Source organism: Megascapheus bottae, chromosome 3 (assembly GCF_031878675.1).
Source record: "Megascapheus bottae isolate mThoBot1 chromosome 3, mThoBot2.hap1, whole genome shotgun sequence".
In the NCBI taxonomy this organism is placed as follows: Eukaryota; Metazoa; Chordata; class Mammalia; order Rodentia; family Geomyidae; genus Megascapheus; species Megascapheus bottae.
This window is the reverse complement of record NC_143511.1, coordinates 48,658,065-48,684,985: the sequence shown is the minus strand read 5'-3', so window position 1 is coordinate 48,684,985 and position 26,921 is coordinate 48,658,065. Positions and strand designations below refer to the sequence as shown.

The 26,921-nt window shown below is 41.2% G+C and overlaps 1 protein-coding gene across 5 annotated transcripts in view; it reads left to right on the top strand.

The window, feature by feature from the left end:
• Slc24a2 (solute carrier family 24 member 2) overlaps window positions 1–26,593 on the top strand; it is a 233,696-nt gene extending 207,103 nt beyond the window's left edge. For 4 of the 5 annotated variants that reach the window (XM_090330047.1, XM_090330049.1, XM_090330050.1 and 1 more), the window contains 4 exons: window positions 12,629–12,775; window positions 18,704–18,793; window positions 21,990–22,156; window positions 24,958–26,593. In XM_090330047.1, the coding sequence (XP_090186173.1) occupies window positions 12,629–12,775; window positions 18,704–18,793; window positions 21,990–22,156; window positions 24,958–25,207 (654 nt within the window). In that variant the 3' untranslated portion in view covers window positions 25,208–26,593. The remainder of the gene's footprint in view (window positions 1–12,628; window positions 12,776–18,703; window positions 18,794–21,989; window positions 22,157–24,957) is intronic. The other variant, XM_090330048.1, reaches the window with a different exon arrangement.
• Window positions 26,594–26,921: the final 328 nt, after the last annotated feature.

Below are 26,921 nucleotides of genomic sequence, written 5' to 3'. Positions count from 1 at the left end.
GAGTTACCAGCCCTCAATGAACCAAGCAAGGGGTCCGTTTAATAGCAAGGCAGCGGCTACTCTCCACCTTCAGGCTGATAGAGAGCAGCCCAACCTGCCAGGTGACTGAGCTTTTAAAGGAGAGCAGCACACACAGGTGGTCCTGTTCACCAGGAAAACACCACATCCAGGTGGTCATGCAGATGAAGTATTTCTACAAAAAAAAAATTAGACAGCTAATCCTAACAGGTTACTGCAGAAGGAAAGTTAAACCCACCTCCTGTATCTGATTACATGCACAATATTCTCCAAGTGTTTAAGAGACACTCAGAGGCCTTTTAACATATTTAAAAATGAAGTATACACACATATAAGACTTGAATTTCTGCCTAACTTCAAATATTAACAAATTATATGCTCTACTCACTGAGAATCTTGCTGTTAATGATATCATTTGTCATTGTACTTTCTGAGCAGTATGAGGAATGTGTGTTTATCATTAAGATACTTTATGCACTGCCTACTAATAAAGGAGAGAACTCATTAACACCCTGAAAATGCATTAATATCCATCTTCCTAGGAGTAATTCTGATCCAACTAATAAGACAATGAAAATGATTTTTTTATTATTGTTCATAATTTTCCAGTTAGCTTTTGTGGTAACAAATCTTTGTAAATTACATCAACAAGATTTACAAAGCTGATGTAAACTCCAGAAAACCAATTTGCAATAGCACTACGGAAAGAAATCCATCTTGTCCATAGTCTTCACTGCAGAATTATATGGGCAAAATGCAGAGGAAAGGAAAACAATTGCATTGCACTACTTTTCTCTAGAGGCCATTCGACATTATTGTAAAATGGTTTCTTGGCTTCTTAGAAAACTTAGGTAAGTCCAGACAGCTTCATCACTCACAATAATGTATTTTGAAATCTTGGTTTCAAATAGAGCCCTGGAGCTGATTAAGTTTTCAGGTTGCCTGGTTCATTTTCTGTTTAGTGTGCAATTTCTCTTTCTTTTTGTTTTTGTTGTTGAGGGTGGTGGTGATGGTGCTACAGTTTGAACTCTGGACCTTGTGCTTGCTAGACAGGCATTCTACCCTTTCCACCTTCATGTGCTAAAAATCTTATTCTAGAATTGTTTTCATCTGTATTTAATACAAACCATGATGGTATTATAAAGAGGAGTGTATTCCTGTTTACCACCAGGCAGCAAAGATAGGTCTTTTTAAGAAATCTGTTTTCTCCTTTAATGTTAGCTCTGCTAGTTCGGGATGTCCATACAGAAGGCTACACAAATGTGTCAGGTTTCTCACTTCCAAAAAGAGATGTCTCTCCACTTACTTCTTTTGGGTTTATTTTGTGTGCAAAAGATAAGGGATAGGCACATAGAAGATAAGTAGAAAGCACAAGAATGGGGGATATTGGTAAGGAAATATGAATCTAAAGATCTTGAGAAATTAAGAGAACAAAAAATGTTCCAAGACTCAAAGATTGAATTAAAACAAGTACAATTTCCACACAAATTTTATTCAGTAAACACAATGATTTATTTCAAAACCCAAAATTATCAACTGAAAACAATGACCTCTTGCCCAGCTCTGGTGTTCACACCTATAATCCTAGGTACTCAGGAGGCTGAGATCTAAGGATCAAGGTTCAAAGCCAGAAAACCAGAAGTGGTCCTGTAGCTCGCGGGTAAGGTGACAGCCTTGAGCTGAAGAGCTCAGGGACAGAGGCCCAGAGTTCAAGCCCCACAATGGACAAAATCTAGCTGGGCAAGAGTGGCTCATGCCTATAATCCTAGCTACTCAGGAAGCTGAAATCTGAGGATTTCAGTTCAAAGCCAGCCCAGACACTAAAGTCCGGGAGACTCTTATTTCCAATTAACCACCAGAAAACCAGAAATGGCACTGTAACTCAAGGGATAGGGCAATAGCTTGAGCTGAAGAACTCAGGGACAACACCCAGGCCCAGAGTTCATATCATCTTCTCATCGTGTTCTTATTTGTCCTTTCCTCAGTACACATTAGTGGAACAGGATACAGAAAGATGATGGGGGGGGGGGGGACAGTGAGGCAGAGATGGAAGAGAGAGAATACCTGAGACTTCTGGTGGCTCTTTGAGAACACTAATCCCTTGTGATCAGGGCCCCGCCCTTATGCCTTCATTTAACCTTAACCACTTTCTTAGAGGCTCCATCTCCAAGTGGAGCCACCCTGGTGAGGGAGCCTTCAACATAGCTTTGTTTTTAACCATCAGTAAGGACTCAAATCTTAGAGTTGAGTAACTGGAGCTCTCCAAGACTCTCTGATTTTCCATCATCTAGTCTAGTTTTTTTTTCTTCTTCAGGACCCTCCTGTTATATTTCCAACTTAGGTTTGAACATCGACTCATAGCACACTTTATCAAATCCAAGAACTACAGTTTCAGGGACCTAAAAGAGATGTTTAATTTCACATGTTTTGTTCTGTGAGACCAAAATGATCCACAACCCAGTAGTACATATTTTTATGGGTCAGTCTTTTCCATAATCCAATTTCAAGCATAATATCTATTTCTGGAGTCAGCTGACATAGGAAGGTTGTTAGTATGTGACCTCACTAATTGGCTAGCACATGTGGCTGAAATGGAAATAAGAAGGACTTACTGAGCCCAAGTAAGCCTATGTTTATGAATGGGAGTTTGTAGGCATTTCCTCTGTCCTTCAGTGTGATGGATTTAAGCTTACATAAGAGAAGGCTCTCTATAGACCATTTTCTTTTTTCTTTTTTTTTTTTTTGCCAGTCCTGGGCTTAAGCTCAGGGCCTGAGCACTGTCCTTGGATTTTCTCAAGGCTAAAGCTCTACCACTTGAGCCTCAGCACCACTTCTGGCTTTTTTCTATGTATGTGGTACCAAGGAATCGAACCCGGGTCTTCATGCATGCTAGGCAAGCACTTTAACCACTAGGCCAAACTCCCGGCCCCTCTTTTTTTTTTTTTTTTTTTTTTTGCCAGTCCTGGGCTTGAGCTCAGGGCCTGAGCACTGTCCTTGGACTTTCTCAAGGTTAGAGCTCTACCACTTGAGCCTCAGCACCATTTCTGGCTTTTTTCTATGTATGTGGTACTGAGGAATCGAACCCGGGTATTCATGCATGCTAGGCAAGCACTCTACCACTAGGCCAAACTCCCAGCCCTATAGACCATTTTCTTGGGAAGTACCTTCTATTGCCAAACCATTCACTTCCATGCCTTTCACTGTTCTATAGTGTGAACGAACACTTTTGGTGTGGTTTTTAACTCAGCACAAAGCACAAAGTCAAGGTATTATAATATATGAGTTTCACCATCTGCTCAGTAGCTTTGTTTCTGATAGAAAAATCTACTTAAAGCACCTACTGAAATGCAATAGTGTTTCCCCTAATTTTTCCTTTAGCTTTATCTACAAGGGCCTTCTATTTATTCATACTCACAAGAGAAAAGTAAATTAAATGTTGGGATCACTACAGTCAACAAGTGCTTGACAGATATTGAAAGCAATTTCTGCTTTCACATCAAACAATTGAATTATAGAATTTTGTTACCAGAAATATCATTATAATTTACCCACTCAAACTTCTGTCTCCTAGATGTCCTTGAAGAAATTGTTCTCCTGAGTACTTACTTTTAAAATAATACATTTAACATGTTTGAGTGTTTGCCATGTGTCAAACACTGTTCTAAATAATTTTCAAGGATTAAGCCAGTTAATTCTGTAACAACAGTGTAGTAAAAGAATGACATTCCATGTCTGGAATGACATTCATGTTTATGACCACCTGTGTCTGACTTCGTATTGAATAGGAAACCAGGTGAAAAGTGGTCCTTTGCCGATCCCTACTGGAACATTCTTTTCGTAGTTATGGTACTACTGGGATTTCTCTCTGGAAGCCTTGTGCAGGCTCATGTAGAGACACACATACCCCTCCTCAGACCCCAGAGTGACCTAATTAGAAAAGTCATATGTTTCAGCTTTGCCAAACAGAGTGTTTTTAAGAGAGGACGAAGAGGGTAAGAGAGTAGGGAGTCCTACACTCCTTGGTAACAGTGCTTCACGCCCACTTCTTGATAAGGAATAGGGATGAGGCTGTTTTCTTGGATACATTCTTATTAGCCTTCAAACACCAAATGCTGGAATCTGAAAATAATTCCATCTCCTATTTCTCCTCTTGCTAAAGTTATCCCCAATAAGATTTATTACTGTAAAACAGGGCCTCATCTATCTTTCACAATATCTCCTTGATATCCATTTCAGAAGGAGCCAGAATGAGATTATCCACAGCTATAGGAACCCAGAGTGACACCAAGCAATGAAGTGCACATAAAACCTCAAGGCCTCACTGGGGCATTTAGTAGGCTTGATGGCTGCATCCTCCTACAGAAACAATGCTGAAGCTCTGCACTCTGTTCTTGGATCCAGATGCTAAGGAACAAGTTGTTCCTCATAAGCTGTGTTTAAGAACCTGGGGCCTAGTGGTAGAGTGTTTGCCTAGCATGCATGAAGAGGCAGGTTCCAGTCCTTGGTACCATATACATAGAAAAGCCAGAAGTGGTGCTGTGGCTCAAGTGGCAGAGCCCTACCCTTGAGGGAAAAAAATCCAAGGACAGCACTTAGGCCCTGAGTTCAAGCCCCAGGATTGGGAAAAAAAAAAAAAAGAACGTGCTATCCATTGGTATCTTCTCAGTGCCTATGTTTTATTTTTAAATGCACACTCTGAAGATGTCACTCACAGCTCCTTCTATCCACACCCCAAACCTGCCCTTCATTTTCCCTCTCTGCTACTGTGGATGTTACACAATTCTGGAAAAGGGAGAGAAGGCAATGTGCAGATGTTTCTTGGCAGCTTTTCAAAGAAATGTAGGTCATCTAAGCCACCAAAAATTGGATTTATTATAAAGATGTGATATATTTGTGTTTGCTATGCTAGCTCAATAATAGTAGTAATACTAATAATAAAGTTAATCCGAAAACAAAAGGGGAGCCTGGTATAATTGGACATAAACTTCAAGCCTGTTTTGAGGACTGAGGAAGGAGGGTATTGTGGAGTAGAGGAAGAGGTCATTTGGGGTCAGAGGTCATTAAGACCTGGCCTGGCACTGTGACCATCCTTTAGGACACCACTTCCTCTCACAGTCCTTATCTACCAAATGAAAGAGATGGTCTCCAAGAGCCAGCACTCACCCAGCTCTGAAATCTGAGACTCTTTCTTTAGGGACCTCAAACTCTCATCTTAAATGAGTTCAGTGGTCTACAATTGTAGCTTCTCTTTGTAATCTATTAATGCATGGTGGATGAGTCAATTAGGCAAGTTCAACCCAAGAAGATAGTCCCATGGTAAAAAGAAACCCACAGTGAGATCATTTTTAAAATCTCTTAGCCAATGAAATTTATGCCAGTGTTTGATAACAAATGAACTCTATTTTTACTGGCATTTAGGATACTTAGATGCTGATATTTTCTTTTTCTTAAGTATCATGTTACACTAAAGGACTCCCCAGTGAAAGAGATAGCACTCTTAAGTTCAAAAGTGAGTGAGGACCAAGGATTAACACCTTACTTCCAGATCAAGAAGTGGGCATGAGGCATTATCAATCAATAAAACTTTACTTGAAGGTGGCCTATTTCTAGATTCCTCCTGGGTTTTCATTTTACTTTTCAAGTAGCAGGAACTGCATTACAGTAGGCTGAGCTTCACACAAGAATCTTGCATAGGGCCCTTTAGACAAAAATGACAAATTGGAATTGCTTTTAAGAAATAGTTCTCTGACTTTAGAAGCAGAATCTAGCCCAGCCCCACCCCCAACCCCACCACTACCACTGAAAACCTGGCAATGAGCTAGCCACACCAGCCATAGGGATAAGAGAATAAATGTCCACGCAAAGGTAGATACAAGGAAGATGAGTAGATACTATGATACTAAGCACCATTCACTAGTCAAAGTAAAACAAGTTGATTGCTCCAGATGCCTCCCAGCAGATGCTGATGCCTAGAACTGTTTCCTATGTTGTCTATGTATGTGGGACCCAGGAATCGAACCCAGGTCTTCGTGTATGCTAGGCAAGTACTCTACCACTAAGCCAAACTTCCAGCCTTGTTTTCTATATTCTATAGGTCACCTCTTAATCAATCCTCCAAATTTCAGTACCTAGAATTAATAAATAAGTCTTAACAAATGTCATTGGTTCTCCCTGCCCCCTCCCTCTCCCCTCTACTTCAATCTGAGAGTATCCAATAAATCACTAAAAAGTATTTCACTTAGATCTTCCCGCCTCATTTCACAGTGAGTCAAAGCTACTTGCAAAAGTCCATCTGAAAGCCAGGTACCAGGAACTCATGGCTACTCATGAGACTGAGATATGTAACACTGCAGTTTGAGGCCAGTTCAGTTAGGTAAAGTTCACTAGGATCCATCTCTAAAATAAAGAGCAGGGCTGGAGGCATGGCTCAAGTAGCAGAGCACCAGCTGTGAATAAGCAGCCAAGCAAGCACAAGACCCTAAGCTCAAGCCCTAGTGCCACCAAGAAAGGAGAGGAAAGGAGAGGAGAGGAGAGAAAGAAAAAGACAATAAGTGAGAAAAGAAAAGAAAGAGAAGAAAAAAGAAAGTGCATAATTTTTTAAAAAGTATAGCCAAAGGTGAAAAATAAAGAACAAGATCCCAACACTGATTGTTGATGAGGGTTAGAAATTTTCTCTGCATTCCAAAGTGGACAACACCAAGAATACTTTCTTTTTTTTATAATTTTTTATTGTGATTAATAGAAGGGTTACATTATACCAAGAATACTTTCTTGATATACAGTATTTAAGATTCTTTTAGTGTTTCTCAGATGAAGCATCTCTTTTCCTGATGTTAGGATGTGAGAGATGTCTCCTTTGAGTCTTCATTTAAAGCAAAACATTTAAAATAATGAGTAAAGTATAGTTCTACCTGAGTTCCAAGCACTCAAAGCAGCAGCAGTTTGAAAAAATGAATTTTCTGTCTTTCTTAAGTCAGTCTGAGCAGTCCAAGGTCAAAAGAGCTGAAGCTCCATTTTTGCCATTGCTTCTCTGTAATGCATTGTTCCTCTGCAATGTTCATATAGGGCCTAAATGTCCTCTATGCAAGAAAGGACACACTCTTGCCCTTTAAAGATGCATTTAGGAAGTGGTGGAGGATGCTTCTGGTTATAACTCACTGTCTAAAAACATAATCACGTGGCCACACCTAGTCTACCAGGAAATGCTAAGGGAAAAAAAAGTCTAGGTAAAAGTGGGTCTTCTGTTACTAAGCAGAGGGCAGTGCACTTGATGGCTCAAGCCACCATAACAAAATATCAAATACTGGACAGCTTTTACAAATTTACTTTCTCACCATCTGGAGGCTCAAATCTCAAGGTGTCGATGGGATTCGTTGCCTCTGAGACTTTAATTCTTTTTTGTTGTTGTTAGTCATGGGGCTTGAACCATGGGCCTGGGCACTATTCCTAAGCTCTTCAGCTCAAGACTACCACCCTACCCCTTGAGCCACAGCCCCACTTCTGGTTTTCTGGTGATTAATTGGAGACCGTCTCACAGACTTTTTAGTACCTGGGCTAGCTTTGAACCTTGATCCTCATATCTCAGCCTCCGGAGTAGCTAGAATTACAGATGTGAGCCACCACACCCAGTCTAGACTTTAATTCTTGACTTTCAGGTGGATATCTTCTTGCTGTGTCTTCTTCTGCAGATGACTTTTCTCTGACATGCAGCTTTGGGATCTCTCTGTGTGTCTTAATTTCCTCTTCTGAGGATACCAATCCGATTGGTCCTGACTCTAGTGATGTTCTCTTAAGTTAATTAATGTTCTAAGACTCTATGTATAAATCGCATCATATTCTGAGATAGTTGGGGTTAAGCTCTCAACTGTGAACTTGAGGAGGACACCATAACAGGCAGTACAGATACTGTTAGGTAATATGACATCTGTGTGGTTCTTGGCAAACTCTGCATATTATCTAACAGATACAGAAGAAGACTCAGAAATATATTACCAGCATCCCTACAGATGAAGTTATGTCTTTCATCTCTTTTAAATATGAAACTCCCTAAAGGAGGAATCCTGGGCCTTGGGGCTTAGTGCAGCCTGTGGAAGGTTGGGGTGGCTCCCTCAGGAATCACCCTGAGCAGAAATGAGCGCAGACTCCTGATTCTCTACCCCTGCTTTTCCCATGCTGCTATAACTCCTGACATCTCACCCTGGACATGTGGGACGCTAGAGTCAAGTGTCAGATCTTTTTCTTATCAGAGATTACACGGCCCCCAGGCAGGATTGCTGGTCTTAGTATTGCATAATTGTACCATTTCTCTCCTCTGAATGGATGTGGTGGTTCCTACCTGTAATTCCCAGCTGGAGTATCTTGAGTTGGAGGCCAGCCTAAGGGACACATCAAGACTCTGTCTCACAAAAATTAAGTCATTGGGATTCTTTCTGAATCATCCTGATTTGTGCTGCTTCCCATGGATACTCTTCAAAAGCAGTAGGAAGTCAGAATGGGTCTTTGCAAGGCCAAGATCAGACTGCCATGACTCCAGGAAAAAGTTGGGAAAACATTTCCGTGATCTCCATGGCCCCTTTCTGGGGCTGAAAATAATGGACTTGCTAATGTTCCAAGCTTGACCAAAGACAAAGTGGGCCTCACACTTGAGAAAGCATTTTCTTCTGCGGGTTCACCAGCCAGCCTACAAGCTGTCACCTTTAGAGCTAGAGTGAGATTGTCCTGGCAACAAGACAGAGAGAATGTCTCCTACAGGATGCTTGTGCCTTGCTCCAGGGGTACCTCTCAAGTCTGCCATGGAATTCTAGATTCTTGCACTTCCCTACAGCAGAACCTGACCCCCCAAGATGTTAGGCAGTCCCCACAGAGAGCCCTGCCTTTGTAGCTTCAGATGTAGCCTCTCTCTCTCTTTCTAGTCCACTTCTGTCCTAGTAACAGCCATTTCAAATGTAGTTTTGGAAACCATACAAGATAGCTAATTATTTGTATTTGGACAGTAGAGTGTTTAGAGCTTACACATCTAAATAGACAATTATTCCCTACTATTTGCTAGTGATGCTGCCTGCCTAGAGATTTTGGCAGATGGAGAAAGGAGCTAATCTGTAGGTTATAAGCAGAAGGGTTATTGATGAAATGTCACCATCTGTTGGCATCATTAAAATGATATGAGTCATAAAGAGTTGCTTTGGGTAGTTTTTTTTCCCCTCAAAAAAAAAATCTGAAAAGGTTAGCTTGTTGTTTAGAGAGAAGTTGTTAGATTGTGGATGGCAGTCGGGGGACAGCTGAAGGAAGAAGGCCAATGAAGGAGGGAGAGCATGATGACCTCAGCAGAGAATGTAATAAGTCTTCAGGAAAGTAGATCCTCTGCAAAAACAAAGCTTCTTGTCTTATAGGAGCCTTTGTAAAGAATGATGTAGCCCAGTACCTGTGGCTCACACCTGTAATTCAAACAACTCTGGAGGCTTAAATTTTAGGACTGAAGTCTGAAGCCAATCCAGGCAGCAAAGTCCATGAAAAACTCTCATCTCCAGTTAACTACCAAAAAGCCAGACATGGAGCTGTGGCTCAAGGCTAGAATAAAAAAAGGCCTTGAATAAAAAAAGCTAAGGCTCTAAGCTCAAATCCCAGTAGCAGCACACACACACACACACACACACACACACACACACACACACACAACTAATACCAACAAAAATATAAAATAAACAATGATGTGGACACCATTAGTGGTGCATGCCTGTATTCCTAGAACTATCTAGTTCAAAGTTAGCCTGGGATTCTTAGCAAGCCTTTGTCTCAAAAATGTAAAATAATGGCCAGGAGTGCTCACCTAGCATACACAAAGCCCTGGGTTCAATTCCTCAGTACTACAAAACACAGTAATAGCCAGAAGTGGTACTGTGGCTCAAGTGGTAGAGTGTTCGTCTTGACCCTAACAGTGTCTAGACCCTAAATTCAAGCCCCAGAACTGGCAAATATATGCAACCGTACTTCCTGTCTCCCATGCTCATTTCTTTGTCTACCAGAGGAGGAATGGAAGTCATTACTTCAGATTAAATATACAAGAAGGAGCTTAACTAACTCTATCTGGAAGGGAACAGTCAAAACCCTGTTGCTGGGCCACCGGAGGCTCACGCCTGTAATCCTAGCTAGTCAGGAGGCTGAGATCTGAGAATTATGGTTCAAAGCCAGTCATGAGACTCTTAGCTCCAATTAACCACAAGTGACCCTGTGGCTGAAGGCTAGAATCTTTGGGCAAAAATAAAATAAAATGAGAGCTCAGGGCCAGCACCCAAACCCTGAGTTCAAGCTCCACAACTGACCAAAATAAAGAAGAAATCTCTTCTGAACACTCATTGACACAGAATATCCTTGCTGCTAGCTCACACATTTGGGAGATGAGTGAGCCCCTAGCGAATAATTGGCTCCCCGAATTGAGAAAGATGGTTTGGAACAGGGACCAGAGCCAACAACCTATGCTTCCATCAGGGATGAGAGCTCTTCAGATGGAGGAAAGACAGCAGTGAGCGCATGATAGACAGTAGGAGGTGTGTGTTGAGCTATGACTCAGTTGACCAAATCCTACAAGGCCAGCTCTCTACTTCTTCCTGCTAACCTGACCCCATCCCATGCACAACCAAAGCCAAAGAGCTTATTCTTTCCAGATATCTTGAACACTGCTTCAGATCTCTCCTCCTCCTCTTCTTCTTCTTCTTCTTCTATTATTATTATTATTATTATAATGCCTAGAGATTATTAAAGTCTGGATGACCATTTAAACCACAACAGATCTTTCTGTCAGTCTTCAGGGGTTCCAAATAAATAGAAAAGTAGCATTTGTGTGAGTCAGGCCTCACATTAGCCCTGACCTCTGGTTGAGTCCTTTACCCCTGAGCCAGCTGGGCCGAGCCTGCTCCACATGCCACCCCGACTTAGGGACACGGATCCTGGCAGGATCACAGCCACTATTGAGGACGTGTGTGACACTGGGAGCCAGAGGAACAGCAGGCAGGAGGACCCCACGGGCAGGGCATCTCTGAACCCTGCAAGGCTCTTTCTGTGGTCTAGAAAGGAAGCCTCCATGGAAAAGTTCTGTTGGTATTTTTAGATCTGATGCTTGATCCTGCTTGTGCACTTTCATTTTTAAACAAGCAGGGGGAGGCAGTGATGGATGGCATCTGCTATGCTTTTTTTGGAGGCCCTGGGGGCCCACCTGACAGGCTAATGGTCATCCTGCCAGGCCCAGATCACCTTTTGTCTTCTCTAGCTCAGGGACTTCAGAGCTGCTTGATTATCGCCACTGGCAAAGGGAATACTGGCTGCCAACTCAGACTCAGAAACTTATATCCTACTCTGAGACCCTGTGCAGAGTCACAGCCTGGCTCTGCTCCTGTCCTCTGTTTTTCTGAGTCCTGACACATAGCTTGACTAATAAGCCTTTGGCTACATGTGAAATAATTTGGGATTCAACAACTTTAGGCAGACCCACGTGGTGAAAGTAATTGTTTATTCCTGGGCCAGAGAGAAGAACAGAAGGCTTCTCAGAATCATTAACAAAATTACCAGGCACTGATAGCTCACATCTATAATCCTAGCCTGTAATCCTCACTATTCAGGAAGCTGAAATCTGATGATCAGAGTTCAAAGCCAGCCTGGGCAGGAAAGTCCTTAAGACTCTTATCTTCAATTAACCACCAGAAAATTGGAAGTGGAGCTCTGGTTCAAAATGGTAGAGCTGTAGCCTTGAGCAAACGGAGCTCAGGGACAGTACCTAGGCCTTGAGTTCAAGACTCACAACCAACAAAAAAATTGTATATTAGAATTATTAACAAAAATGTTTCTTTAAAGACATTCATTTCCTGCTGAAAATCAGTGAGTAGGAAGAAATGAAAGGAGGGAAGGAAGGTAGTAGAAAGGGAGGGAAATTATAATGTTTATATAAAATCTTCTTCCAAGGATTCTGAATCCCATGATACAATCGTCGGGGAGAAGGAATGGGGAAGATGGGAGTTATCTGTCTGCTTCTCTGAAGCTTCAATTTCTCACTAAAAGTTTATGAGTAGCCAGGCACTGGTAATCCAGCTACTTGGGAAGCTGAGATCTAAGGATCAAAGCTCAAAGGCAACCCAGACAAACAAATCCTAAAAACTCTTACCTCCAACTAAGTAGCAAAAAGTTGAAAGCAGAGGTGTGGTTCAAATGATAGTGCCAGCCTTGAGAAAAAAAAAATGCTAAGGGCAAGCACCCAAGCTCTGAGTTCAAGCTTCACATTAGCATGGGTGTGCACCTGTGAGCATACACACACAAACACCTACACAAAATAGTTCATGAATAGTGAATGTAGCTCACCTTGAGTAATTAGTTGATGAAAAATGAGAAGCTGCAAAGGGTTCAAACAAAGAAAAGGAAGTTTTCAGTGCCCAGAGCTGTTTCTTCCAGGACCGCCAACCAATGTTGCCAGAGGGGTTTCACGTCAAACCTAAAAAGGCCTCGTGGTAAGAGTGATTGCCTAAAAAGCCCAGGTAGTGTGCTTCCTTCCTTGTTGAGGTCTTGCTGTTGTAGCCTGTGTTACTCTCATCCTTTTCATCTGTTTGTATGTTGTCTGCTTCTACAGCAGGCCACAGAGCCAGCCGAGGAGGACGAAGACGACCAGCCCCTCAGCCTGGCCTGGCCCGCCAATGCCCGCAAGCAGATCACCTTCCTGTTTGTTTTGCCCATAGTGTTTCCTCTCTGGATAACCCTGCCTGATGTTCGCAAACCTGTGAGTAAAGCATTTTGGAAAATGATTCCTACTTTAAAAAAAAAACATGGGGGCCAAGAGTGTGGCCTACTGGTAGAGTGCTCACCTCATGCTCATTAGAAACATGGTATAAAATTCAATGTTAATAAATTCTTTAATAAAAAAAAGAATTACTCATGGAGGAAGGTCCTGAACTTTACCAATAATTATAAGAAAACATGATTGTATACTTCTAGTTTCAGAGTAAATAGTACTCCCACTTGTTTTTATTTCCACTTCATTTATATGCAAATTATATTTATATGCAGTATTTATTGGGCCCAGATAATTAACAAGAGTATTACATTTATAGATTTCTTAAATTAACGGTTTTGCTTTAAATGTAAAAGAACGAAAATGTTGACCTTAATAACAGAATATGTTTTTGGTAAAAGTTGAAACTAGTAAGCAAAATAAAGCCCTAAACAGTTATCTCTTTCATGTCCTGGCATGGAATACATCTAATGAAATATAAAAACATGCCTTGTTAGAGCTAGAAAGGAACCCAAGTGGGTGTTTGAAATTTCTGTTATTTACCAAGTTTTTGTCTACTTGGAGCCAGGCAGGCTAATAACAAAATTGAAGTGGCTGAGACCAAAATAAGCAATAGTGATTTGTCCAATCACAATTAGTGAGAGATAATGTTAGGATGCCTGCCCAGGTTGCCACCGTCCATCTCAACACCCTAAAAAGCAGGTGCCTCGTCTCAAAAAAAAAAAATCACAATGAGCTAGCCAGGCACTGGCTAAGTACTCATAAGCCTGAGATCTGAAGACCACAGCTCAAAGCCAGCCTAGGCGGAAAGGTCTAGGAGATTCTTATCTCCAATAAACAAGCAAAAAGTGTCAGAAATGCAGGTATGGTTTGGGTGGTAATGTCAGCCTTGAACCAAAAATCAAATGAGGGCCAGGAGTGTGGCATAGTGGTAGAGTGCTTGCTTTGCGTACACAAAGACCCGGGTTCAATTCCTCCATACCACATATATAGAAAAAAGCCAGAAGTGGTGCTGTGGCTCAAGTGGTAGCACTCTAGCCTTGAGAAAAAAAACGACAGTGCTCAGGCCTTCTTGAGCCTAAAGACCAGGACTGGAAAAAAAATCAAATGAGTATGGATGCTCTACAGTATCAGAAAAAAAAATCTGAATGAAGCTACCATCATATATAACAAGTATCTGAGTACTTATTATGTGCTAGGTATTTTATGCATATGAAGTCATCAAAACTAGATTTTTGGTATTTCTTTTAGTTTACAGATGAAGAAACTAAAAGCTTAAAGAGGTTAAATAATTTGCTTAACACCAGTGGTAATTTGTAAAGCGATTTCAATGCCAGATCATATTAACCCCAAGACCACACTTTTAATCTTAAAATCATGTTTGGGGGAACTTGGTTTAATATGTGTACTTCAAGCAGAATGTATTGCTAACTAACCACCTATAATCTCAGCTGCTCAGGAGGCTGAAGCAGAAGGATCATGAGTTTGAAACCAGGGTTGAGTGTCTAGCAAGATGTTTATCTCTCCTACTACTTTTTGAATGACAAATGTGTATTTCAGAATCTTGCACAGAATAGCTACTCAATGCCTTGTATTAAATTTAATCAGTAAGGATATGATCATCTTCCATGGTCAATTAACAATCAGCAACTTTTTTCAAGCCAATATCATTCTGATGTACTAAAAGCTTGTGAAGAGAACATTCTCGGTCCGCTTGTAAACTATTACATTGGAAACAAAATTGAAAGCACATGGATGCAATTTGCTCATTTGCTAATTAGTAGGAAGCCTAGCCCAACAGATGTCAGGATGCACCACCATCACTGACCACAAATTGATGTCCTAGACCTTGGCTTCCAAGAGGTAATTTCTCCTTTCCAGTGAGACTGGTAACTCAGTAACTCTAGGTGCTCCAGGACAATGGTGTCTGGGGGTGAAACTATAGAGACCAAATAAGAACAACTGGTCCAGACAGCTCTAAAAGAAATTGCCTGGGGTTGTGAGATTAGGTCTGGAAAGGCAGTTTGGTAGGGAAATGGCCAAATTGTGGATGCACAAAGGGTTGAAACTTTCCAAGCAGAAACAATATGGGAGGGTAAGTGAGGCAGATGGCCATACAGCTGGAACTCGAGTCTCTGTTTCCCTGATGCTTTTTTTATTTCTGACATTCTGAGCCGAGCCTAGTATTATGATGATGACGCTCATTATGTCTATGGCTGAGTATATTTTGAGCATTATTAGTCCTGCTTTTCTTTAGGAAGTCAGTGTGGTATATATGTTACAAACACAGGCTGTACTATCAGGCAGATCTGGAGTTGAATTTCATCTCTGGTTCAAGATCAGGCTACTGAGTTGTTGCACAGATTTTATCTACTCCTAGTTTATGTGAAGACCCTGAAAATTTATAAAAAGAATTTTAATCATAGTTTTTGTATACTGTACCTAACGCTTGAACTTATGGCCTGGGCAAACACTCTACCAGTTGAGCCACAGCTCCACTTCTGGATTTTTGGTGGTTAACTGGAGATAAGAGCCTCCCAGACTTCCTGCCCCAGCTTGTCTTCAAACCCCTATCGTCAGATCTCAGCCTCCTGAATAGATAGGACTACAGCCACTGGTGCCTGGCTTATATTTACCCTATTTTGAATGAGCCTCTCTTGCAATATGAGATACTGTTCTCACCTATTAGTTACTTACTGACTTTTTTTTGCCAGTCCTGAGGCATTCTCAAGGCTAAATAGAACTCTACCACTTGAGCCCCAGCATCATTTCTGATTGTTTCTGTGTATGTTGGTATTAAGGAATTGAACCTGAGCCTTTGTGCATGCTAGGCAAGCACTGAACCACTAGGCCAAACTCATGACCCACTTACTGACTTTTTTAATTCAGTTCTTTTAAATCTTTTATTTGATACTTCCTTCCTACCTTTTGACTGAGAATGATCTAATGTTCTGCGAGAAATGAGTTCAGATTATTTGATTATAATTTGAAAAATCATTGTTCAGTGAACAAACCTGTGATTTGAGCAAGATGACACATGGCTATAATCCCAACCTTAGGAGGTTTAAGCAATGATATTAAGTTCCTAGACAGCCGGGGCTATAAAGTGAGATATTGCCTTAGGGGAACAGACTTAGAAAGTTAGGAATCTATGGGAAAAAACCTCTCTCCTACCTTGCACAGCAAGAGGAGCCCTTCGCTTCCCTTGAGCTGCACACGAACCTAGGATACTAAAAGCTTCATCACACTTCAGATCCTGAAATGATGGCTCATGGCCAGAGGGGAAGACTAAGAAGTCCAGTCAGATAAATGCCTTGCCTAGCAAAGCTTGATCTCTTAGCAACAACTCAAGGTAACTGTTCTCCAGAATCCAGCCAAATTCCCAACTTTAAAGAAATCTGATCTGAGAAGTGAAAATCTAATCACTTTGTGTGTGTGTGCCATTCCTGGAGGCTTAAACTCAGGGACTAGATGCTGTTCCTGAATATTTTTGCTCAAGGCTAGCACTCTACCACTTCAACTTCAGCTCTGTTTCTGGCTCTTTTTTTCCTGATTAATTGAGGATAAGAGTTTCACAGACTTTCCTTTGCTGCCTAGGCTGCCTTTCAAACCATTATCCTCATATCTCAGCCTCCTGAGTAGCTGGGATCATAGGCATGCACCACCAGTGCACAAATAATGTTTTTTATTTTTCTTACCATTTCCTGTTAAAGTGCTAAGATCCCTGGGAGGATCTGACTCCTTATCTAAAATCAAGGAAGCAGTCCCTGATTCCCTCTCCCAATTTAATCAAGTCTTCTCAGCCTTCTAGACATCCCTAGTTAATGAATAGTTCCTCAAAATGTAACATTTAAAGAGAAAAGATTATTGTAATATTTAAGGATTGTGTGAATACTAATTTTAAAAATTTGCTGAAAAGGTGAAATTTTGAAATATTTTAAAAAGAGCTGTTTAATCAATAGTCTGGAAATATTCAAAATCTCTTTTAATGATGTTTCCAAAGCCATAACCCAAAATGTTCTGTGTGACAGTCCTATGACATTCCTTCAGACAACTGAGATTGCTTTTATTCAGGTCAGTTTTATGGTTCATTTCCCCAGACAAAACTGGATGGCTTTATCAAAGAAAAATGTGGGGTTCTTCCTCAATGCAGAAATCTTTCAAATAAAAAAGTTTTGGTGATAAATAGTGACAAACTCTCTAATAGCAGTCAGCTGGTTTGGGTATGTTTGAGGAGGGCTCAAGCTTCCATAAAAAATATCAACAGAACCCCTGTGTGTGTGTGTGTGTGTGTTTGTATGTGTGCGTGCACACGCGCACGCGCGTGCTGGTCTTGGGTCTTGAACTCAGGGCCTGTGTACTATCCTTGAACCCTTTGCTCAAAGCTAGCACTCTACCACTTGAGCCACAGCTTCACTTCCAGATTTTTGCTGTTCCTTGGAGATAACAGTCTCACAAAATTTCTTGTCTTGTCTGTCTGAGTTGCTCATATTACAAGCAGGAACCATCAGTGCCTGGCTTTTTTTTTTTTTTTTTTTTTGTACTGGTCATGGGTCTTGAAGTCAGGTGCCTGGGGACTGTCCAACAGCCTCTTCATGCTCAAGACTAGCACCCTACCACTTAAGCCACAGTGCCACTTCTAGCTTTTTCTGAGTTATTTAGTGGAGATAAGAGTGCAGTGGGGCCAGGAGTTCGGCCTAGTGGTAAAGTGCTTGCCTAGCATACACGAAGACCCGGGTTCGATTCCTCGGCACCACATATGTAGAAAAAAAGCTGGAAGTGCCCCACAATTGGCAAAAAAAGAAAAAGAAAAAAGAGTACAGTGGACTTTGCTGTCCGGGCTGGCTTTGAACTTCAATCCTCAGATTTCAATCGCCCAAGTAACTAGGATTACAGGCATGAACTACCAGCTGGCTAGTATGGCTGGGTTTCTTTTTTTTTTTTTCTTCTTTTTTTTTGCCAGTCCTGTGGCTTGGACTCGGGGCTTGGGCACAGTCCTTGGACACTTTTTGCTCAAGGCTACTACTCTGCCACTTGAGCCACAGCATCACTTATGGCTTTGTCTGTGTATATGGTACATATGCATAACACTTTATGTGTCTTGATTTTTGGTTGATATTCCTAGGAAAATTTGAAAATGTTCACACTTTATATAAGCTTGAGATTGTACAAAGTCTAAAGCTAGAAACAGAATTAGACTTTTATATAGTTTTGGGTGGAGAACAGAAGAGCAAACAATATGCAGAATAATGTCTGACCCATCCACTTCACAATGGAGATTGTTCCAACTGATGGCACTGCCTCTGTCTTCTCCAGCCGATGTATGGCTAGTGACCTAGAACATAGCAATGCATCACCAGCAATCTGTGTAAGAGCTGGTACCTTTCCTGACCATCTCACAAGACTGTTACGATGAACCAATGTATTCGTAAACTATTCACCAAGCTCATTTCATGTTTAATGCAGCTAATTACATAGAGTTTGGCACTCAGATTATTAGCATACAGGGTTTGAAAGCAGCAGAAACATTCTGACAAACTAGAAAGCAAACAAAAGAAAGAGGAGGAGATAGAATGATGATATGAGATAGTTACTAGACTGGATCGCATGCTTGAGAATTCAGGCCTTGGACAGGGAAGAAATTGAGCACATTTGGGCATCTAGAGGAAGGAAACAACAGATGTTCTCTGCAAGAGATTTACAGCCTGGAGATCAACATTGTGATCACTCAGCACCCACTACCCTCACACTTCTGAAAGGAAATTTCACTGTTCTTATTTGACCAGTGGTATGTGGGGCCCTTTGATTGCTAAAATGAGATGGGGGAGGATCGTGGCATATAAGGTTCCGCTCTGGACTCGCAAATCCACCTCAGTCAGCAGCACTGACCCTCTCGCCTCTTCTACTTTGTTGCAGTCATCAAGGAAGTTCTTTCCTATCACCTTCTTCGGCGCCATCAGTTGGATTGCAGTGTTTTCTTACTTGATGGTCTGGTGGGCACACCAGGTAAGGCCTTGGCAGCAACACCTATCTGCCTGGTTTTTCTCTAGCTTTGGTTACCAAATGGTTAGTCAATATGTTTGCTTTCTGAAACAATGACAAGACTGTGACACATCTAAGTTTATACATTGTAGTACTGAATTTTCCCTAGTCTCCAGGTCTTTCCCTGTGGGCAGGAATTAAATTGGCATAGCCACAGGAGAACCATGGAGAGGAAGCTAAGCCTGACTGCTTCTATCTCTGTGTAGATAAAGCCAGGTGGAGCCAAGAATGTCAAGATTCTGCCTGGCTCAGTGGCATTGTTCTTCATCTTGTACAAGCTAGTTTGGCTCTCACCCCCATTTTAAAACTGGCTAGTGGCTCATACTTATAATCCTAGCCACTCTAGAACCTGAGATCTGATGATCTTGGCTTAAAACCAGCCCAGACAAAAAAATAAAAAGTTTATGTGGTACTTATCTCCAGTTCACCAGGAAAAAGCCAGAAATGGAGGTATGACTCAAATCATCCTGTGCCAGATTTGAGTGAAAAAGAAAAGAAAGATGGCAAGGCTCTGAATTCAAGCCCCAGTACTGGTACAAATAAAATAATAATAATAATAATAACAATAACAATAGCTTTCAGGAAAGGACCAGAAGACCAAGTGGCCTCTTCTTGAGCTTTGGTTTGTGAAGCTAATAATGCCTTTTATTCTTATCACTTTTCACTCTGTACCAGTCAAAATGTCTGTCGTGACAAAATGTCAATAATTATGGTTGGGACAGATAAATGAAAGTAATTAGATTACAAGGGTTTTGCGTTCTCAAAAATCTTAGTGGTGGTGATTATTAATTGAGCATGTATATGCCGGACAGTTCACATCCCTTTGTCTTTATACTTTTGATGTTAACTCTGTATATATGTCCAAGTCCTATGAGGGAGGCATATTAGTATCTGTAACAAAAAGATAATACAGCTTAAAGCTGATACGAACCTGGTCCACAATTATCTACATAATAAATAGCACTACTTAGGAACCTAACCCCCAGGTTTCTGTAACTCCAAAATTCATGCCTTTGATCTCTACTACATACTACATCAATTCTGAGCTGCCCACTTATATCCTTTGTTTAATATAGTCCTAAAATTACTCTACTTGTTAACATAAATGAAATGTAGAAAGTTGAAATAAGGAAATATACAGCAAGAACATATGTGGATAGACTTTTCAACAAATGGTGCTGGAATAATTAGATTTCCAAATGCTAAAAAAAAAATGAACTTATATCCTTACTTCATACCATGCTCAAAAATTAACTAAAAGTAGATCAGCATTCTAAATGTAGAAACTACAACTAGCAAACTTCTAGAAGAAAGCATAGAAAATCTGCATGACCCGATTTGATCCCTGAGCTCTTCCTCCTCCCTCTGGTTTGCCAAATCAGCTTCAGTGACAGTCCTTCAAACAAGCCTATGAAGACTGCTTCAGTAAAGTTGTTGTTAGAGCCATCTGGTTCCATTGGATAGTTAAGGCATAATGAAAATTCTCCATTATTCTTGTTGTTTCCCACATTGTGAATTGATCCCAGGAAACAACTTCTATATCCATGCACCAAACCCTAGCTGTTATGGTCTAATAATCTGGAGAAGAAAAGGAATAATATCCTAGTCATATTAGCTTATAGCTAATGTTCATTTACCTTATACCTGACAGTGTGCTATTTGCTTCACAAACCTCATCATAGATAAGCATCTCAGCCCTTAGTGAATATTATCTTCTTCTTGCAGATGGTAACAATTTGAGTAGCAGGCTTCATGAAAAACCCAGAATGATCTGGGTCCCAAACCAGAGCCCTTAACCACATCAGCCTATTTCTCCTCTTTGATTTTTGCATTTCTCTGTCTGTAGTAACATTTAAATTACAAATATAAATGGTTTTGGAAACAGTTACTGCTTTCGACTTCCCTCTCAGTTTAAATTATTAAGGAAGTGCTAAATAGATTGGAACTTAGTTGAAGTGACAGTCATTTAGTCAGCATTTTTATAATATTTGACAACATTTCACTACAAATCTAACAACAACAAAAAATAAAATCAAGGAGAATAATTTGTTCAGATAGGCCAATCTATTTCCCTACTCCCTGGGGAAATCAACTACATATGCCGATTGAGTTGTTCATTGAGCAAATAGATATTTAGAGCTTACTCTGAACTAGATTATACTCTGCATTTGAGACATTCCATCCTGACCAAGGCAAGGACCATGATGGCATTGGTAGCACTTACTTTCTGATGGCTCTGTATACCATGAAAACAAGGCAAACTAAGTCAGCTCACCAACTCCAGAGTAGCTTGCTGATCAAAATGAAAAGAGCACCATTGATGCTTTTGCACTAGTACAAACCAAGATGCTACTTATATATCAACAAAAAGAGACTGAGAAATAAATGTGCTCTGTTCCATAAAACCTTTATCCTTACTTACCCTTTATTTCAAAAATATTAGCTGGGCGATTGTTCATGCCTATAATCCTAGCTACTCTGGAGGCTGAGACTTGAGGATCTCGGTTCAAAGCCAGCCTGGGCACTAAAGACCAAAAGACTCTTATCTCCAATTAATCACTAGAAAATGGGAAGTAGTACTGTGGCTCCAAGGGTAGGGTGGTAGCCTTGAGCTGAAGAGCTCAGTTGACAGCACGCAGGCCCAGAGTTCAAGTCCCATGACCAACAAAAGAAAAAAATCTTAGCCCTTCAGCCTTAGCCCTTTACTGCAGTTGCTCTAAACATTTACAGTTTTGCATCACCAAACTGAGTTTCTTGTAGAAATGGGAGTGACTAAAAGTGTTTATGAGTAGCAGTAGCACAGACAATAGGAGATACTAAGGAAAAAAGGGGACTCCAATGGTAAATGGAAGAAGAAATCTGGCCCCTGGATTCAAAGGCCAATTGGCTTTTATAACTCTTAATTTCGCGATTTCCCTGGCTCACCCTTAGAAAATGCTATGTGGTAACTGGGAGCCCTTTCTAGCTCTTTGTTTTTTCAGATGGTTTATTTAATCCTCGTGTGTACATGGATGACCGAATGGATCTGGTATCATAAAAGTTAGGCAATGCTTGTAGCTTATTCATCCCATTCATCTCAGCATTCAACACAACACAGAGAAGGAAATCATTAAAAGGGGATCGGATTAAAATGTTTGTCTATCCTTGTTGTGATGTTTAGGTTGGAGAGACGATTGGCATTAGTGAAGAGATTATGGGTCTGACCATCTTGGCCGCTGGAACCTCCATCCCTGATCTTATCACCAGTGTCATAGTAGCCAGGAAGGGTTTGGGGGACATGGCCGTGTCCAGCTCTGTTGGAAGCAATATTTTTGACATCACTGTAGGGTGAGTAGACCTAGGTGTATAAATATGTCACTTCCCTCCCTCTCCCTGCCTTTTTGTTCAAGAGATTGTGAATATATGACCAGCATCTCGGAAGCCAAAACTCAACAATACCAACAGCAAGTTAAGCTGAATGGGTATCATTCAGTTTCACTAATTTTTCACTCTCAGAAAACTTAATGAAGAGTAAGTCATGCCTAGACAGGCGAAAGCACCTACTTTCCAATAGAATAGGTGTTTTAGAAAACAAGAGTATTGGGGGCCAGGATCATAGCCTAGTGGTAGAGTGCTCACCTAGCATGCTCAAAGCCCTGGGTTCGATTGCTTGGTACCACATACACAGAAAAGGCCAGAAGTGGCACTGGGTGTCAAGTGGCAGAGCAGTGGCCTTGAGCAAAAAGTGTCCAAGGACAGTGCCTAGGCCCTGTGTTCAAGCCCCAGGGCAGAAGAAGAAGAAAGAAGGAAGAAGGAGGAAGGAAGAAAAAGGAGAAGGAGAGGAATTTTCAACATAAGAATGTTGAAAATTAACTATACAACTTGGGAAAGAGGGAATAGAGAGGGGCTAAAACTAGGGGGAAAATGAGGGAAGGGATAATACTATTTACAAAGAAAGGTATGGGCCGGGAGTTTGGCCTAGTGGTAGAGTGCTTGCCTAGCATGCATGAAGACCCGGGTTCGATTCCTCAGTACCACATACATAGAAAAAAAAAAAAAAAAAGCTGGAAATGGTGCTGAGGCTCAAGTGGTAGAGCTCTAGCCTTGATAAAGTCCAAGGACAGTGCTCAGGCCCTGAGCTCAAGCCCAAGACTGGCAAAAAAAAAAAAAAAAAAAAAAAAAAAAAGGTATACCGGGCACTGGTGGCTCATGCCTATAATCCTAACTGCTTAGGAGGCTGAGATCTGAGGATCACTGTTCAAAGCCAGCCCTGGCATGATAGTCTGTGAGACTCTTATCTCCCATTAACCACCAAAAAACTCCAAGTGGCACTGTGACTCAGAGTGACAGAGTGCTGGCCTTGAGATGAAGAGCTCAGGGACAGGGCCCAGGCCCAGAGTTCAAGCCCCATGACCAACCAAAAAGAAAGGTACTCATTACCTGACTTGTGTAAATGTAAGCCTCTGTACATAACTTTTTTTTGCCAGTCCTAGGCTTGATCTTAGGGCCTGAGCACTGTTCTTGGGCTTTCTCAAGGCTAGAACTCTACCACTTGAGCCACAGCACCACTCTGGCTATTTTTCTATGTATGTAGTACCAAAGAATGGAACCCAGGTCTTCATGCATACTAGGCAAGCACTCTACCACTAGGCCAAACTCCCAGGCTCCTGTACACAACTTTTACAATTAAAAAAAATAGAACTTTGCTTCCATAACTCTATTTACTATATGTGATAAGGTATCACTAACTGAAATGCTTTGGTTGTTTCCCAGTATTTTTTGTTTTAATATTCATGTTCTAGATAATATCCTGACCAGTCCCCGTTAAGAATGAATTTTAGCCAGGCTCAGTGACTCAGGAGGCTGAGATCTGAGGATCTCGGTTCAAAGCCAGCCCAGGCACTAAACTCCATGAGACTTTTATCTCCATTTAATCACCAGAGAACTGGAAATGAGTGCTGTGGCAAGGGGTAGGGCAGTAGCCTTGAGCCAAATATCTCAGGGTCAGTGCCAGAGTTCAAGTCCTATAACTGACACAAAAATAATTTTAATGCAGATTGAGATAAACACAAGGCAAACAGAAACATCCTACCCCTTTACTTGGAAACTGCTGGCATTTTTATTATTGTCATTACTTCCACTGTGCCTCTGAAGAGCCCTACCACTTGAGCCACAGCACCATTTCTGACTTTTTCTATGTATGTGATACCCAGGAATTAAACCCAGCTGTTTATGAATGATAGGCAAACTCCCAGCCTCAGAACCACTTGCTTTTTGCTCAGCCCTAGGAAGACCTAGGCCGTTAATCCACATGTTTTCATCCATATTCCTCTCCCAGGGTCCTCATTAATTCCTATGATGCTCTTGGAAAGTATTTTTCCCATTGCAACTCAGAAGTGTCACTCTGCTTAGGAAACAAAATGAATTAGTAGGTTTAAAAAAAAGGGGGGGAGAAAAACAGGTATTCTAAAGCATACTAATACATCATAGAGTTGGAAAGAAACAATTCTGTAGGTAAGATTCTGTTTTCTTTCTTTTCTTTCCTTTGCTTTTTATTTTTAGGCCCAAGACCAGGTCTCAAACCCAGTACCAGATACTTTTGCTCCTTGGCTTAGCACTCTCCCAACAGAGCCACAGCTCCAACTACACATTGTTTTTTTTCAATCTTTCAGCGAGGTTTTTTGTTTTTTTGTTTGGGGGTTTTTTGTTTTTTAATCAAAAGCTTGTCATCATCTTGGCCTAGGTTGCCGATGAGTGTTAGCACTCTTGCCTCCCATGTACACTAGTCTGTATTTGATGCTTAGCACTGGAAATAAATAATTGTCAACAGCTTTTCCAGAAACAATGAAAACCTCAGTCTGGGTCTTGATATTGTGTTCCCACCCTCACTTTGTCATGTCACTGATATTCTATTTCCACTTTTTTATTCTATTTTTTTCTAATGTTTCACCACTCATTTCGATATGTCCTCTCCATTGGTTTTCTCTTCCCCTAACCCTGCATAAACCTCCAATGCACTGGCCCAGGGCTGAAAGCACTATTTCCACTCTCTACTTTCCCCAGGTGTTAGATACATTATCAGACGCCTTCTTCCACGCGTCTGATCAGCTGTCTAACTGCCTCCCCTGCTCTGCCTTCCTCTCTCACAGGCTCCCACTGCCCTGGTTCCTGTTCACCGTCATTCACAGATTCAAGCCAGTGACGGTCAGCAGCAATGGCCTCTTCTGCGCCATTGTCCTTCTCTTTATCATGCTGCTCTTCGTCATCCTCTCCATCGCCCTCTGCCGATGGCGGATGAACAAAGTGCTGGGCTTCATCATGTTTGGTCTCTACTTCGTATTTCTGCTGGTCAGTGTGCTCCTGGAAGACAAGATTCTCATGTGCCCTGTCTCCATCTAGTGGAAAAGCCATATCCTAAACCAACCGCACAGATGGAACCTTCCTGTCGTGGCCTCTGGGCTCCTCCACCTCCTGAGAAGAAGCAGTTGGCACACAGCGCTGGGAACCATGTGGGCCTCCTTGTTGGATGGGAGAAGAGTGGCTTCTCATCGGACCTTTCCACTTCACAGGCTGCTTCACCCTTACCTATTTAAAGACAAAGAAAACCGAGGCTTCTCTCCATTTACCAATGACAGGTACTCCTCGCTGGTCGGAGGTACATTCGTTATAATGATGCAAACAAGGACCGATGCTCTATACATATGTATATGTATATGTATATGTATACATATAAAATATACATCTTATAAATATAGACACATGAACACAGATTTTTGCCTGCTCCTGTACTATACCTCTCCTTCCATAGAAGAATGCATAACTGTACACAAATACAAAGAAAGAAAAGTTATATATATATATACACACACACATATATAACCATGTATACATATAAGTACAAATGCATCTTTTCAGGGATAGCTCTAGTATATTTATAGTATCTATTTGAAGAGGGGCATCAACCTTTAACCTTCAGTCTGGTCTTTACCTCTCAAGGTGAAATAATGGGGTCAACAAGGTGTCATGGTTGGACTTAACTTGGTCCTGCCTAATAATGTGACTAGATTGCATGGAAGATGGTTTGATAGAGAGAAAATATAATGACTCTGAATTGAGCCCTCCAAAACATTTCCACAAGCCAAACAGGGAAGATTATCTGCCGACCCCAGTTGGGGCACCCTGACTAAGACCCACTGATTCCTTATGACTGTAGTTGAAAAACCCAGACTGGGTAGATACTTGTTTAGGGGCAAGAAGAAGGTGACTGGGATTGGATTCTTTTATTTTCCTTATATTGCCCCAGCATGCAAGTAGAAAACATGATTGCAAGCCAAATTAGTGCTTTTCTAGGACAAGCAAAACTATACAAACTGAACCTATATTGTTCCAACCATGCATGTCCCATTGTTATCAAAAGAAGGAGGGCAATTTTAGCTGTGATTGTCATTTAGATATTTTGATGCTAAGGGCTCACCTATAGTCAAAACGCCTGCCAAGAGAGCCTAAATGTGTGATGAGAAACACCATGCAGTAGAGGTGCTCAGCAGACTTACCACCTAATGGGAATGTTAGGCACAGCTCCTTAAAGCATCTCCCGATATGGTTATAAAGGGCTTCAGCATCTAAGAATCATTACTCCCACTAGATCTAAATTAGCTCTGATCAGTACTGCCTAGTTGGAAGCACTTTAGGGATGTTTGCAAAGGCATTCACCCATCTGGAACACGCAGAAGGTTTTGAAGTCCTATGCCAAGGATTTAGTTAAAGTCCATGCCATGCCACATCTACCACCAGAAAAGCACTATCTGGTTCTCTTCATTTTTAGATGAGATGACACACTGATATCAAGACTCTCACTCCAACATGTTGATTTATTAATTATATTGTTCTCACTTCATTCAGTGCTCCCAAATTATTGATACCTTGTATGATTTTTGAGTTCTATTTCAGTAGAAAATAAAATGGTAGAGTTGGAGAGAACTAAATTGATTTTAAAATACGCAGAATTTTTCATTGCACCAAGTCATGCTTTCCTTAAAATTTGAAAAACAAGTGTAACCTCTGTAGATTCTTCTGAACTCACCCTACTTTGTAACGTGATATATACTCTACA